Source organism: Strix aluco, chromosome 14 (genome assembly GCF_031877795.1).
Source record: "Strix aluco isolate bStrAlu1 chromosome 14, bStrAlu1.hap1, whole genome shotgun sequence".
Taxonomy (NCBI): Eukaryota; Metazoa; Chordata; class Aves; order Strigiformes; family Strigidae; genus Strix; species Strix aluco.
The window spans coordinates 21884900-21901053 of record NC_133944.1 but is presented as its reverse complement, the minus strand read 5'-3'; the positions used below and the strand labels follow the sequence as shown (position 1 = coordinate 21901053).

The 16154-nt window shown below is 49.4% G+C and overlaps 1 protein-coding gene across 2 annotated transcripts in view; it reads right to left on the bottom strand.

Moving 5' to 3' along the window:
- Nucleotides 1-1414: 1414 nt before the first annotated feature.
- Nucleotides 1415-16154, bottom strand: part of SF3B3 (splicing factor 3b subunit 3) — a 30306-nt gene continuing 15566 nt past the window's right edge. Inside the window, exons 13-26 of one of the 2 annotated variants that reach the window (XM_074840199.1) lie at nt 15886-16041; nt 15302-15457; nt 14474-14617; nt 13427-13549; nt 11792-11946; nt 10505-10679; nt 9683-9888; nt 8591-8747; nt 7063-7188; nt 5740-5952; nt 4693-4791; nt 4100-4243; nt 3331-3435; nt 1415-2318 (exon numbers count right to left, since the gene is read on the bottom strand). In XM_074840199.1, coding sequence (XP_074696300.1) covers nt 2178-2318; nt 3331-3435; nt 4100-4243; nt 4693-4791; nt 5740-5952; nt 7063-7188; nt 8591-8747; nt 9683-9888; nt 10505-10679; nt 11792-11946; nt 13427-13549; nt 14474-14617; nt 15302-15457; nt 15886-16041 — 2100 coding nt within the window. In that variant the 3' untranslated portion in view covers nt 1415-2177. Of the gene's footprint in view, nt 2319-2506; nt 2786-3330; nt 3436-4099; nt 4244-4692; nt 4792-5739; nt 5953-7062; nt 7189-8590; nt 8748-9682; nt 9889-10504; nt 10680-11791; nt 11947-13426; nt 13550-14473; nt 14618-15301; nt 15458-15885; nt 16042-16154 lie in introns of those variants that run through there. The other variant, XM_074840200.1, reaches the window with a different exon arrangement.

The following is a 16154-nucleotide window of genomic DNA, read 5'->3' as shown; positions in this document are numbered from 1 at the left end:
CTTGGCAGCCGGGATGGGGCGAGGAAGAGAAGCGCGGAGCAGCGCGGTGCTGGAGGCAGTTTGCCCTCCTTGGCTGCGCCGGGCTGGAAATCACCGCTGGTGCGAGCCCAAGGCAAACCACCCCCGGCCCTGCGAGCTTTGCTCTGGGCGTCAGCAGCAGCAGAGCACCCTGCGGTGGCAGGGGCGCAGGGACAGCCCATGCTGGGGGGGCAAAGAGGGGCTGGGGGCTCAGCCTCGGGGGCAAAGCAGCTCACCTGCCCTCCAGGCTGGGGCTCAGCCCCTCCTGGGCTGGGCCTTGCAGGGGAGTCAGGTTATTTATGCAGGCCCGGGCCAGGGAGCAAAACCTTGTGCTTTGCATCAGTTTGGGAACACCCTGAGCGCCCCCCCCGGGTGCGATTTCAGCGGTAGGACTGCCCTGCCAGGCCGAGGGCCAAGTTCTGCGGGAGCTCTCCTGGAAGCGCCCCAGCGCAGAGCGGGCATCAGGCCCTGGGGGAGGACGAGGGGATGGGAACTGCGCACCCCACCTCCACGACAAGCACAGGCCCAACCCCACCACCTTCAGCTCACGTTATTTACCGCTCCCCTGACGCAGACAGCCCCGGCCCGGTACGGGAAGGGAGCACAGAGCCCTCCAGCCCCAGGCAGAGGATGGGTGCGGCAGGCAGCGAGGCTGGGTGCCACGCCGGAGCCAAAGGGTGCAGCCTGGGGTAAGCCGCTGCCAACGCAGGCCTGTAGCAACAGGGGAAAAGCGTGGAGAGGAGGGTGCAAAGGCCAGGGCAGGAGGGCACGTGTGCACCCTCACCCCACGCAGCACAGGCGCCCGAGGAGGAAGCTGGAGGCTGCTGGCTGCGAGTGCGTCACCGGGCTGGGGGCTGCCCACCTTCCCCAGCCCCGGGGGGGAGCAGAGCGGGGTGGGGAGGAGGCCAGGCCCCTTCCCGGGGTGCCACGTGTGAAGGGAGGGCTCCAGTACCGCAGGGACAGACCCCCTGGCAGGACTAAGCCAGGCAGCAAAGCCGAGACCAGAGGCAAGACCAGGAAGCACCGGGCGTGCGGGCGAGGGGGCAGCGGGGAGAAACCCAGAGAAATCCTCCCAGAGCTGCAGCTGCTGCGCAGGGCAAGAGGAGCCTTGAGGGGCAGCCATGGGCTTGGAAGGGCTGGAGGAACAGCAGCTGGGGGGAAAGACCCTTCCCACCCACCCTGCCTCCTCGTACCCCGCTTGGTTTGAGTCCTGGGGTCAGCTGCAGGCAGAGCAGGCAGGGAAGGGGGGCAGAGAGGGGCTCCCAGGGTCACGGTATGGCTCCCGCGGCCACACAGGGTTGAGGGTGTGTGTTTCTGTTCTCCTCCTCCTCCTCCCCCCCTGCTCCCGCCAGGTCAGCAACAGCTGCCGCGAAGGAGAGGAGCCCCTGAGTCAGGCTAGTTAAAAACCAGGCTTTTATTCTGCATGTGCTGCTCACAGTCACAGCCTGGAGACACTGCTCCTGCCAAAGTTATTATGAAACAAATCAAGTCCCAGACTCAGGCCTCGCTCTTCCCCACCCCCAAGAGAGTCAACATTGTACAAAACTCTATTTACAGGGAAAACAGTCAGAAATGGTGAGTCCAAAAACCCCTTGCAACTCAGAAGAAAACGTTCAAGACAAGTGTGACAGTTACGGCCTTCACAGAGCCAGGCTTCCCACCGGCTGCTCCCAGGGCTGGTGGATGCCCAGAGCTCCTTGCCCCCGACTACTGAAGGGAGCCTGGGAATCCTGAGTCATGCCACAGCTCTTTCCTTTAGCAAAAAACTGGGAAATTGCAAACCCCACTTGAAGCCTACAAAGGCTCTGCCCTACGGGGCTTTCTGCAAGGCCAAGACACCCTCGGGCTCCCCCATCCTAAAGGGGGGCCAAGGAGGTGGGGCTGAGGGGCAGCCTGCACTCTTCCTTGGCACCTCCCAAGAGGGAATCTCCGTGGCTGGCAGCCAGAATGTCAGAAGCCTTCACATAAGTAGCGGGATGTGTTGGGAGACCTAATATCTGATACTGTATTTACTGGAGTCACGTTACTTTGAAACATAAACCAAGAGGAGCAAACCAATATTTCAGAAGGGAAAAGCAGCACACATTCCTCCTCCCAAGTGTGCCTGGAAGAGCGTCCGTAGGAGCCCAGCGAGCAGCTCTGCTCCTGCCAGCTGCCGCTCAGAAAGCGTAGCGTGTGCGGATGTCTTCCAGCTTCTTGGACACCTCAGGTGGGGTCCGGTCCAGCTCTTCAGCCACATTCTTCTGTTTGTTAGGTTCCATGGAGTTGAACTGCTCACACAGGTCCCCATCGATCACATTCTGGAGGGGCAAGGAGGAGAGTATTGAATCAACACAACACAGAGGCACTGAACCCTGCCTAAACGGGGAAAAATGGCAACAAACAGTTTGTTCCCAGGAGCTTCTTAATCCTGTCCTGGAAACGAGACCACGCTCGGTGACCTCATCTGCTGAATAGCAGTTAGCATCAAATTAATTACTGGCCAGCTTGATTAATAAAGGAGAAATCCCAAAAGCCTGGGTGCAGCTGAAGAATCACACAAGGGAAGGGAAGACAGACCTGACTTAGGTCCAAGCACCGTGCTGGGAAGGCCGGGGGAGGCTGCAGAAGATGACTGAAAGGCGTCTGCAGTCAGATGTGAGCCATCTTTGAGATGTGCATGCTGCAAATCAGCCTCGAGCTCATCGAGAACAAGAACCCCCTCTGCGCACGGACAGCTTCAGCTGCTGCGACAGTTTTGACTGGTACTACGTAGGTTACCCTGATACTAGTTACCACATCGTTACTCTGGTCCAGTACTCTGGACCCTTCCGGTCACAGCCTTTAGCAGTTGACAGATTCAAAGACAGTTCCTCAAAAGCAGAAATAGGCAGGAACAGCTGTTTCTTATGAGATTTCCCTTTTTAATGGTGGCGGAAAAAATACATCCCCCAGGCAACACCCAGTTTGACCTAACTATACAAACAGCTACGTAATGCTGCTTCTCCGGGTGGAAAAAGGAGATGCTGTGGCAAGTAGAGAAGTGAAATAGCAGCACCTCTGGGCTTGCGTCTCAAGACCAACCCCCAGGAGGCTCATTACATGGGTTAATAAACCAAACCAGGTATTAAGTGCTAAGTGCCGCTCTCCTTACAGAGTGCTGTTCAAGAGCTATTCCTGCCAGTCACTGCTCGAGCGGTGGCTGACGCTGCCCCAGCCTTCCCCACTGAACAGCAACCGTGACTTGCTTCTGCCAGGCCTTGAAGCAGTTCTGTGTCCCAGAGCAAGTCTCTGCACCCCCATGAGAGTCTGATCCTAAAAATTCTGACCTACCTTCACTGGGAAGTAGTAGGAGCGGAAACTGAGATGGTCTCGTCCACAGAGAGGAGGGTGCTCAGATCTTAAGTGCATTTCCACATGCTGGAAGAAGTCGTGATCCTGGGAAGGTTAAGAATCAGTAAGAGAACAGTCAGAGGCAAGGCAGGATGACACCCATCAGCCAGGTGCTCCGGTGCTGGCTGAAACTCTTGCAGTTACCGGGTTCTGCTAGAGCAGCCCTGCCCCCAGCAGCCAAGGTCACGGTTACCCCCTCACCCCTTCCACCCTGGGAGCACCTCCCAGGAGTTGGAGCATACAGCAGCTGTGCAGCACGGAGCTGCAGCTCCAAAAGTGAATGTCTTGGCACCTGGCCCCAGGAGGCCACAGCAAATGGAGCAGAGAATACCAGGTTCAGGACACGAAGCATCAGTGCCCAATCAATAGTTTACAGGGTACACACCCCTACACAAAGCATGCCCGAAGATCCCTCCTCACAGACACTAAGTCATCCCAGAGCTCCTCTTGAGCATGAAGAGATTTAGAACAGCAACGCAACAAGAAAAGCTCTCAACTCTTCACAGAACCAACATAGAAGAGCAGTTAACAAGCTCCTTCTCTTCCCCTTTGTACTGGAGCCCTGCCACAGGCCTTCCTACAGCCCAGGTTTTCACGCACTGCAGAGCCCTAGAGTCACCCTCAAGGGATGCAGCACACTAACACACCAGCTGGGGATGAGTGCACAGAAAAGCAGCAACTCTGCAGCATAATGATGGGGCTTGTTTACCTCGTGGGAAGTAAAAGGGACCAAGATTCCTATCCCCCCCGATAAGGTGGTATAGACAAGAGATTCGGAGCCTCCTGGGATGAGCGTGGTCTTCTGTAAGGAAAGCACTGTCTCTCCCACGTGGTAATTCATGATCACTTCAGCCTGAAAATCAACCACAGAAGTATGTTTTTTCTTTAGCTTATATAAAAGCATCAAAAGGCTTGAGAGAGGAAAGCAGAATAAATTCAGCCACCTGCTAGTTCTGAAACACCTTTCTAAAGAGGAAGTGCCTTCCACCTGTGACCAGATGGCAAAACTCAGCATGCTGCTGAACTACCCTCTTGAGCTGGACAAATGGATCCAAGTAATGAGGGAAAGCAGGAAAAGAAAATGAGGTGCTGCTTCAATCAAACATCACTGAACAGGCATCGGCTGCAATTTCAGAACCTGAATTTGGCTCCCAGTGACAGTGAAAACCGATCACCCACAGCACAGGAGATGTGTAGAAGCAGAACTGCCAATACATCTCCTGGACAACACTGCAGAGGACTTCACAGAAAACCAGCATGTTCTCTTCCCACAATAACTATGTGCTTCCCACGAAGCGTTACCTTCTGCGACGCTCCATTAAGAAGCCCCCTGTCCCAGAGAGCTTTGTTGCCTGTGGGATCCTCATCTACCTCATCATTGGTATTGGGAGGCAATCTCACCTGCATTGAAAGAGGAAGAGAAGAGTCAACAAGCTGCAGAGGAGCAGCACATTATCTCTGGAAAATCCTTGCGGTCTTTGCAAGGCCGCCTTTGTGGACTCTACAAGAATCACTTTACACTCACAGCAAAATCATCCATTTGCCCCTCCACAAAGCTTTTAGAGTTAAACGACTTTCTGTGTTTTCAAGACTGAGGGCCCATCACTCAAAAACACGGGCAGGACCTCCCACCTGGCCTCTGCCTGGCCTGGCACCTGTAGATCACCCTGGGAGGTAGGGTCAAAATGGTCTGAAGGGGGTTCCTGCTGAGGAAGCGGTTTGATGGATGTGGGGCAGGAAAAACAAAGAGGACGGATTTGTGCACGTTGGCCAAATCCTGCAGGCGCAGTGTCAGACACTTGCTGAACTCTGCACTCCAAAGCACCCAAGCACGCTTCAGAAAGAGATCAAAGCTCTGGCAGAAAGACCATCTATTCTTTCCTCCTCCCCTGCTGAAATCCAGCCAAGTGGGGAAGTGTCAGCACTGACAAAGCCAACTTTCAAGAGGAAGTGACAGAGAAAGTTAAATGCCAGCAATGAGGTTTAGCCAGGGAAAGCAAGAGCGATAACCCTGATGCAAGTTCTCCTGGGCCCTTTCATGCTCATGAGCTTCATTTTACAGCTTATTCACAGCAAGTTTTGGGGCAATTTTCACACAGGTTATTGAATGCTTCAGAAATATGTTTTTTCGACCTGCTGCTGCTTTAACTTGTTTGTTTTAATTAACAAACTGATAAACTGCAGCCGTCTGCTATGACGACAGCTAGTCACCCTGTAAAAACAAATGAATGGTACAGGGCGTTGTCTCCAGCTAAGCACAGATTCTCATTCTTTTAAGACAAATCATGAATGTTTTAAGGAAAAATATGTTGTGTCCAAAAAGCCCCGACTTCTCCGAGGCACACTCACCACGCAGATGTTACCAAACTTGTCTGCTCCAGCCACAGTGTCATAATCCAGGAGAGTTGCTGTAGTGACCCACCGGGGATAAGTGTCATCAGCAAAGATGATGAGCTGGTTCTCATTCCTTTTGTAGCGCACCCAGATGAAACTCTCCTGAACGTCTGAAACTATGACTCTGTGCCCAATGGTTTGGATCCCACAGATGTAGTTCGCAATGTGCTTTTGAGAGAGAAAGGACACAACCTGAGTGCTTCACACAGGGAAGCATAACCCATTAACTCTACCCTACTGCAGCTGAAACACTACTTCCCCCTGTGAACTATGGCTCACTCCCCATTTCCCATCATTCCCTTCAAAACTACCTCTCATTCCTGGCATATTACAGCCCCAATCTAAATACACTGTCAATACAGGGCCTTGCAACCCAACATCCACCATGCATCATCCTCAGCTTGCTGAATATGAGTAATGTCCAGAGAACAAGCACTGCCAGCGAGCCTACAAACCGAGACGCCAGGGACAGCCCTGCAGGCAGGCATCGCTTCAGTGCCCTCACTACTGTGGTCATGAAAGACCCAAGAAGGAAAGCTTCAATTTTTAACACGGGCCACATTTTAGGAAGAAACAACCAAAACAGCAAAACCAAAAACATCCAACACAACAAAATGTTCCCCTACAAGCTCCCAGTCTGCCTGTGAGCTTGCTGGAGTTCCTTTGTGTAGTAATGAGCAACTGGCAGAGGTTCTGCTGCTTGCACAAGAGGGAGGAGCAGGCAATTAAGAGCTAGAAAACCATGTTCCGTGGTTTCTTTTTCTAAAGTACCAGAGATGCTCAGCAAGGAGGACCGTCTAATTCAAGGAGAAAATCCTCTTTTCAAGATTCTGGGGATTTGAAGAGGTGTTCATCTGTCCCCAGTCTGCTGATCATCTAACCTTCAGAAACATTTCCTGCAGTTGTTGTTTCCCTTCTGGGTAAGACCTCTCACATTTGCAGCAGATGGCCAAAGGCCTGGTCTGTACTGGCTTGTGAAACTCCTGCACAGCCTGCATCGAGCTGGTACAAAAAGGAACCTGCAATACTGCTACTGGAATGGTGAAGGGAAGGTGATGTGTGCTCAGGGTGCAGAGGGGCAGCACAACAGCCCAGTCCAGCGAACACTGCTCTGAATACAGGCACCCAGCGCACACCAACGAGGTACAGACACAGCTCTGAGCTCCAAGTGCACCGACACACTTGGGCCAGAGTAGCAGCTATATCCTTGTTTTACTCCTACTGCAAAGCATCGCTTGCTCCAAATTAACAGCTCTGCTCAAGAACAAAAGCCAGTACCTTATTCTCACACTTCCGAAGCAGTTTCTTCTTGCCCAGGTCATATACACGCAAGAGCTTTCCAACTCCAATTAAGACTCTACCTTGGAACGGAGCAATGGCTGCAGGAACCTCCTCCACAGGGGTCTAGAGAGGGAAGAGGAAGCCTGTGAGACCCCCATTAACAGAGCTAACCTTACACCAAGCTTCAGAATGGATGCAGGTAATGGTTCGGCTGAAGCTCATTGGCCTGTGCCAAGGCTTTCAACGTAAAGGCTAATCAGAATCTTCTACAGGAGGCCCAAAAGGTTAGTCCTCTGTAGGCCTTTTAACAGCAGCACATACCACACGTGGTGCTAACAAAGCTCTGGATACTGTACAGATGACAGTGCTGGCAGCGCACCTTAACTGAAGCGTAGGACTGCTTAAGAACCCCACGCTGGGCAGGCAGCAAAGGCAGGCAAGGATCTTGTTGCCTTGGTTCTTAGTTTTGCTTTATCCCCAACAGGAAGATTTTATGCTTTGCCTAAATCCATCCAGATTGTCTGTTTTTAAAACAAAGGCATGAATCTAATTCAGCCATCTGTCAGAGATGCTCTGAAGCTGCCACTGAAGAAAGTGTTAAATCTGAACAATTAGAGTGTGCCCATAATTCCAGTCACTCAGGGCTGAAAAATCTCCCACTGCTAATCAATCCAAAAGGATCAGCCACAGCAGAGAATGGGAACATGTAGAGAGCTTCTAGTTACAGTGTTCCCAGCTTGGTTGCACTGGCTAAGAGAAGTTACTTCACATCATCAGCTCTGACAACTTCCAAGTGGGTGTTCAGTGGCACCAGAAAAGGCCCTGGTCCAGGACAGAACCCACTCAGTGCATCAGGACCGTAGGAAGTGAATAAGCCACAACATTCCTTTCCACGTGCTCATCTGCTCAGATCTCAGCCATGCTGGAAGCACGTGGGAAGGAGAACAGAATTTTGTTTTAACAGGGTTCTGCAGAAACCCTCACTAAAGCCCCAGAGGCCTGTCACGCAAGTTGGTCACTAGGTAACTAATCATTTTTACACGCAACCAAAACAGCACCAGAGGAAAGATGACAGCTCACACCAGCTTCATATGGCCAGCCAAGGACCGAGAGCCTTAGCACCAGGGCTCAAGTGACCCCGGTATGAATTAACTTTGTAAACAAGCGCTCAGAACAGCTGAGCTCATATTCCAAAAAGGAAGCAGAGATGTTTCTCTCCCCTCCTTAACAGGGGCACAAAAACCACTGCTCCTTTCCTATTTACCCAGTTAGATGGGTAAGACCATAGCTAAGGCAAAGGACTGGGACTCCTGGGAGATGCTTTTGAGCCTCAGCTCTGCAAAAGATGTCCCAAATGATTTTGTAGGAGACACCTTATTTTCTCCAAGGCTGCTTCCAGTGTGTAACATCAGCACGATGATCTTGCCCAGGATTCATTGAGTATTGCAATATTACTATAGCATTAAGGGTGAAGTAACAGCCATTCCAACACTCTGCTTACAAGTGACCCATTCATCCCTCTCACCTTGTGCAGAAACTCCAGCTTCTCACCGCTATTCACCAGCTTGTACGTGTAGACAAATCCCCCAGCAACCGAGCGTGGGTTCAGAATCAGGTCCTTGGCGACTCCCACCAGCACGTACCACTCATCACCGGTGTTGGAGAACCGGCACACAGCCACGCTGGGGATGACAAGACATGCCAGGAGATTGGTGTGATCACGACACAAGCTAACGCCGCGCACACGGACTGCGCTCCCTGACAGCACAACCCGCACCTCGCCAGGCAGAGGTTCGGGAGCCCAACCTTCCAACACTGACATTTCACTTTCAGAGGTCATTTCTCCTCCCTGCAGAAGTGTTTAACGCAGATTCTTTCACTCTTCCACGCTCCCCATATAAAAAGACACGCTCCAGCTGCCACATACACCCAAAGCATTACTTTTATGTTTTCACAATGTCCAAAGCATTACTTTTTGGCTTTCACAGGCTGGACACTGCCCAGCAATGCGCAAAGCTCCACCAGAAGCTGTTTTTCAAAGGCTGTTCCAATTTAGACATGTACGTAAAACTTTCCTCATCTTCCAGTGTTACTTCCTGCCCAGTGCGTAGCTCAGCCAGGTTGGGAATCCTGGACAAAACAGGACAGTCAGCCTTTTGGACTAGCATGACCTAACTCCACCTGCTGAGGCAGCACTCACTATTCTTCATGGTTATTGTGTTGGTCTTCCCCTCCAGTCCCTCTAACGCTTCCTTTCCATTTAATCTATGCTCAGTTTATCTGGATGAGAAGGGGAAGTGAGAGATAGCAGCACATTCTCCTGTTCCCGGCTCTCTTATCTGTCATCTACATCCCCGTGTTGTTCTTTAAGCACTGGGGTCCAGCAAACACATCTGGAGCACCAGCTCTTAGCGTCCCATGCAGACAAATCAGGGTGGGAAGGGAAGGAAAGGCAAGACAAAAGCATGTGGCAATCACTTCTGGAATTTCAAGCCAGTCTCTTGATAACTTGCTGCATCTAGATTTCAATTCAGTAACAGCTGAGCAAAAGAAGGAAAAAACCACGTAAGACTCATCATAAGTAGAAACTCTTGCTGCTTCTGGCACTGCTTCTTACCTGAAGGCAGCTTCGTTCTGCTCCAGCTGGACCAGATCTAGCGTATTTCCCTGGATGGGGTTCATCACCCTGATAACAGAGGCCCACTGGCCGTTGCCGGCCTTGGGAGCACCGAAGATGGACTCGGGAAGGTTCTCGTTCAGAAAGGCTGCAGCCATCTCTGCCGCCAACTCCCTCTCATCTTCACCCGCAGCCTCCACCATTTCCTATGGCACATTAAAGGACCAGAGGGAAGAACAGCTCAGTGGATTTCCTTTCCAGACAAGCTGATGTAGAATACAGCCTCCCTCTTTCCCCAAAGCCCAGGTATTCCAGGGAAAGGTACTGCCTGTGAAGACACAGAAGCCACCAAATCCCAAAGCTTCCACCCACCCTGGGCTTATTTCCAAGGGAGCCTCTGCAGCTCAGAGCACGGCAGTGTCAGCACTGCCCTGCCCAAGGGGCAGCTGTCTGAGGAGCTACTTCTCCAAATCAACAACTCCAGAAACAACACTGAGAAGAAAATAACCCACTGAAATCCAAACATCCTCAAACAGTCACAGAAAACCCAGAGAATGCTGTTACACAAGCATGATTGTCCTCCAATCTGTGGTTCTTGAAGCCTCCCATAACAACATGCAAAGAAAGGATCATTGGCAAGTGGCACATTCTGCTGAAATTTGTGTTTTGAGGCAGATTTTCACTCCCTTCAGCCCCTGCACTCACATAGGGCACAAAAACTTGTAGACAACAGCAGCTGGGAATGAGTGAGCAGGGAGGATTTCCAGCTGCAGAGTCCCCTCCTGGGAACAGATGCATATACCTGTCCCCCACCCCAATTACCTCAGCCATTTGCTGCTTCCTCTGTGCCTTGGTGGCCTCAGTGTAAGCATTGTGGTCTGTCTCAATGATGATCAGGTTGTTGCTCTCTGGGTGAATTACAAATTTTCGGGGTGTGTACTGCAACGGGAAGGCAACCTGGTTGAAGACTGCTCCCAGCTTCTCCAGTGCCAAAATCCTGGGGGACAAAGATGTGACATGGGTTGAACAAGGTCTGAAAGCAACTGTTCAAGAGAACAAAATGGGAGTTGAGCTTTACGTCTGTGAAACCGGCTAGTGCTGGAGACAAGCAGCACCTTTCTTGGGCCAGACAGCAACCAGCAACCAGCTCCACAGAGCAGAGCAAAACCAGTATCCTAAATGGGAGCCTCTGCTGTGGGACAGGTGTGCTCTGCAGCACAGGGCCCTCAACTCAAGGGCTCTCACTGCCCCGGGGTGCATTCTGAGTGGTGCAGAAGCAAGTCTATCCCAAGAGGAACAAAGAGCACATGGAAGAAGGAAAGTGCACGTTTGGGGAACACATCATCTGAATCTAAATATGACACAGACTTTGATACGTAATCAAATGCTCCTCAGAGGCGCTTTAGTTAAAAGAGTATGAAAAATGCAATGCCAACTCTTTCTTCCTGTGACTTGCCAGCTGAAATGCCAGTTCTTCTGGCATTTGGGGACTTAAAAACCACAAGTGTCTCCAGAAAGAATGACTCCTTTAAAAGCAATGAATGCTGTAATATTCCAATGAGGACAGATATGAAAAAAGCGCCTGTTCAAGTACATACAGCAGAGCTCCTGAATTTGTGCTCCATTTTCATTTATCTTTTTAATATCTGAGCTGAACTTTAAAAAGGCAACAAATACACCCCTGTCATGCCTCTGATTTCTTAGATCACGTGGCTTATTTTCTGCAAAGCAGCCAATTGAGATCTCAAACCGCAAGATCCTAATACACAATAGGTTCACATTTATTAAAAGCTTCCCTCTCTGAGGATCACAGAATTTAAGGATAACTTGAATAACACTTGTTATTTAAAAAAGCTAGAAAACACAAATCAGAGAAGCACACCCTACTTCTTTTTGCCAGCGTAACTATACTTGTATTCTGATTGTTTTCTGAAACCCAGACAACTGTTTCTATCAGATAATTATCCATAATTAAATAACCTCAAAAAAGACTGCAATTCTTAAGTCACTTTACCTCTTTCCTTTTGAATGTCTAGTGAGCATTCACCACCCCTCCGTCTGCCTAGCATCCCAGCCCAGAAGTATCTGTGTTCCCCCACCAGTTCTTACCTCAGTGTGTTTGTGGAGATGGCTACAATGCCCTCTGGGCACTGCTCAGAAGCAAAACCAGATGCAAACTCCAGCGTCTCATAAGACAGGGGAGTCAGGTGGAAACGGGACTGATAGGAATAACTGAGCCAGGAACGGCTTGACATGGCCAGCACCTGGGAAACGGACAACACAGCAGATGTATCAGGTCTGGAGAGGGAGGCAAGGTCACTCCTTGCGATATGAATGAAGGTAAAGCGCTGGCCTCTGACCCACGAGAACAACTGAATTCCTGCGGGTGGACTCCACCCAGCTCAAAGAATACCTTTAGAGATACTGCTTGCTTTCAAGGGACAGTTTTATCTGGATATTGCGTACAGCACAAAGGGGAAATTGAAAGTACTATCAAGACAATAGATACTCAAACTGAGGCGCAATAAAAACTGTTTTATCTGTAAAAGCCAAGATCAACACTCTTAATTTCTTTTTTTTAAAAAAAACAATAGCCTGTTCAAATAGGAACAGGTCTTTTAAAAATATTTACTGCTTTGTCACAATCCAAATACTGTAGCACTCTGATTCAGAGTCTAATTGAAATTTCCTTTAAAAAAAAAATCAGTAGCCTATTTTCAATCAATCAAGTTAAGGGAAACAAAGGAAGCAGATGGACTTCTAAACTCTTCAGAGCTTTATGCATTCAGCTAAATCACAATTTCAGTGCAACCTTACTTTCTGCCTGAGTAACAACAGCTGGAATTATATTGAAGCACAGGCCATCACTGACTGGTCATAAGCTGCATGTTTTTTCTCCCCCTATTGTGAGACAAGGAACCAAGAATGGTCTCAAAGTAGAACAGTACTCGGCTATACCATACCATAAGCATTCTCTGCTAGAGCTGCAAACCACCTCATCTCTGAGTTACAGCTGGCAGACTGGCAGGAGCAAGCTGAAGAGATTCACTCAGTGTACCGTAACATTAAAGCAGAGCTCAGATCCCCAGATCCAGCCCCCCACACTGACTGGCAATATTTCTCAATTCTGGAGGTGTCATCCAAAAATGAGTCAAGGAGGGGGTGGCTGATCTCCCCAGTGCCACATCAGAAGGGCTGGAAATGGCACTTCTGATGAAACACGTTCTTCCCTCTATGCCAAATCCTGCAAATATTTTCCTGAACCATGCACAGCAGCTGTCCAGCCCCTGGCTAAGCCATTCTCAACACACAGAAGAGACGACCATCAACTTCATCAAGCAGTCAAAGGGTAAGATTTCTGCACGCAGCTCTTCCCGTCTCTGTGCACTAAAGGCAGGCAAAACGAGATATTTCTGTGTCTCTAAGCCCCAGAATCTGCTCAGAGCTTTCCAGACACGCTGCAAACCCAGCCTATGGGTCAGATGAGTCCTAGTTCAAAGAACACAGGGCAGCACTACACATTACTTCCTAAGAAGGGGAATACCAACAGGATCAAGGCTGTTTGTGAAAGAGCAAGCTGCAAGTCAGGCAGCTCCATAATGAAATCATTCTACTTCCCACCCTTACCCAGAGGGTCCTGCTGTGCTACCAGGATGCTCCCCCACCCTGCCCACCAATAAGGTAAACCGGGATGCTGCATCTGGGGACTGGATCTGCACCCCTCTGAGAGCTCGCCTCACTTACCGCCTCTTGGCCTTGCATTCGGACTCGGAAGAGTTTCACAGGCCGTGAACCAAGGTATCTGGTCCTGGTATCGGAAAGATCGCCAGTGACAGGATCCAGGACAGTTCGCAGCAGCACACCATTCTTGACATTAGCAAACCAGAAAGTTAGCTAGCTATTTCTTATCTGTAATCTTGATCTAAGCCACTATTCAAATGGCAATTTCTGAAGAATTAGGTGTTTGTTTTCCTAGCTTCTGGTACAACTCCCTTCTACAACCACGCTGTATCTAAACTGGCTCTTTTAATATTAAAAAGCATAGCTCCTGCACACTCCTGTGAGGCAGAAAGGAATTACTGTAAAACAAATAAACAAACCAACACCCCCCCTCCCCCAAAGCCAAAAAACAGACCAAGAGGTTTAGTGCGTCACATATGCCATGAAAAACCTGAGGGCTGATTCCAGATCCTAATCCCTCTTGGTACAAAGCATTTACCCAAAACTCACATTGCTTAAAAAGAGCTTGCATTCTGACATCAAACTTGAGGCATGTGAAAAAACCTAGACTGCTCTGATTATTTTTACCACATGTTCAATTGTCAAAACAACATTTTTGGTCAAAGATCACAGAGTCAGTACTGGATGCAAGAAAAAGCTGTGTAACAACAGAGTTATTAGAGCAGAGCCTGCGGTTGTGGGTAGTTACTACTTTGATACTCTGCCCTACAGGCAGTTTCTAAAGAACTGCCCAACACTTCACCCAGATTTTTTTTTTTTTAGAATATGCCCTCTTTCTGGAAGGGGAAAAGCACAATTTGTCCTACATGAAGTCTGGGACAATATGCTGTCTTTTGACTAGTCTTAAGTCTAGGAATGCACGGGGAAACTTGCACCTCTACTAAGTCACACAGTGAATTCCCCAGTCACAGTTGTGAAGCGTGTTGTAACAAAGAGGGAACAGTCAGGCTTTGTGTTGTACTGCATGATGACAAGGCCATTACAGCAATCCATCTTTCAAGAGAATGCTCACCAAGAAAGGCCTGTCAGAACCAGACAGGCACCTCTCACCTGCAGTCCAATGTTCAGGTACAGAAAGCCAATGGAACCCCTCTCCCCCAGCTCGTCCTGCTTCTCTGTGCCACCCATCTCCACGATGCACAGCGACTCGGGCTGTGCAGGAAGGGCCTGCATACTCAGCGGCTGTAAGCAATCCTGTGGGAGACAGGAAAGAGGTACCACACCAGTCAGCAAGGCTTGGCATGGCAAAAGGGGATTCAAGCTCCATCTAAGGGGCTTAAAGATGTCCTTTTAAATCTCTATAAAGAAGTATTCAGCACAGAAAAAAGAAAGAAGTCACAATAGACGCTGGCTCTGTGGATTTTGGCAAGCAGGAGTGGTTGCAGCCCTGGGGTTTGGAGAAGATAAACTGGATCCTTTCAAACTGTTCTAGCACAGTTTGCAGCTATTTAGCATAGAGAGACCTGAGCAAAGTTTATGTTACTTCAGTCATCCTCTGAACACTCATCTGTTGCAGGTAGAGGAATGGTAATGTTGGTTTGCTGCTGACCTGCTTGCAGAATTCATCTGCTTTTAGTACAGGTATAAACAGTGAGACAGGGAGGGGGTAAAAAACAAAACAAAAAAAGAAAATGCTTTCATATCTCATCAGCTGAACCTCTAGGCATGGGTGAGACTAGGAAAAACAAGGTTTTCCTGTTACAGGCTAGGCTCAAGGGCCATGCTTCCTCCCAACCAGAGAAAAGTCATGCAAGCTATTCATTCCTGGTCACCCACTTGAAGACGGAGAGACAGCTTGGATGGACACAGCCCACCTCTGGAGTACCCTTCTGAACATTTCAAGGCAATGGAAGAGGCAGAAACAGCACAGCTACTCACCGAAGGGTCAAGGGAAATAATTCTGACAGTGTTGTCCACCAGCCCAACAGCAAGGAACCGTGAGCGCTGCTCCCCAGGGGGAACATTGGCCAGGCTCATGCAAACGACATCAGCCGACATCTCCTTTCTCTCTGTGTACTCATTCAGCTGTCCTGACTGAGAAAGAAAAACACAAGAGACTTGTTAATCTAGCCAATGGGGCAGACCAGCACCAAACTGTCTCTCCACACCTTCTCCCCCCACCTCATTTTTTTTTTTTTTAAAGATAGGGTTTTAGATTTTTTTGCCTTTTTTTTTTTTTAAACTGTTTCTTTACAGCCTTATTTCAGCTATAATTGGAAGAACCAGAATAGTAATAGGATAAGTACACAATTTCCAGCCTTGGAACTTCAGACTTTGATTAGCCATTAAATCATCTACCTCAGACAGACACAGTCCAGATATGCAAGGCTCTGATCTATCCCTTCCAGAAGGATGCTTCACTACAGAATCCTTTTCTGCAGGTCTGATCAAGATTCAATCTCTGGGATGCCCCATACATTGCCTTGCTCTTCCAAACTCATTCACAACATTAGCACACGTACCGGGTCCATCTCAAAGTAAACCAGTTCTCCTCCAGTCAGTGCTATCACTACTTGTCTCTGGTTCACAGCACATTTTACAATGGTCTTCTTCCCTGGTGTCTTCCATTCATTTACTCTCTTATCTGCTCGGATGTGCCGGATCCCATCTGGATAAACCTGAAGGAAAAAAAAGGTCACATCAATTCTGTATTTACCATCCGTTCACAACTCCCATCTCACTGGTGATTCTGACACAGAAAAAGCCAAAGGCAAGCACCGCTCCTGGCAGC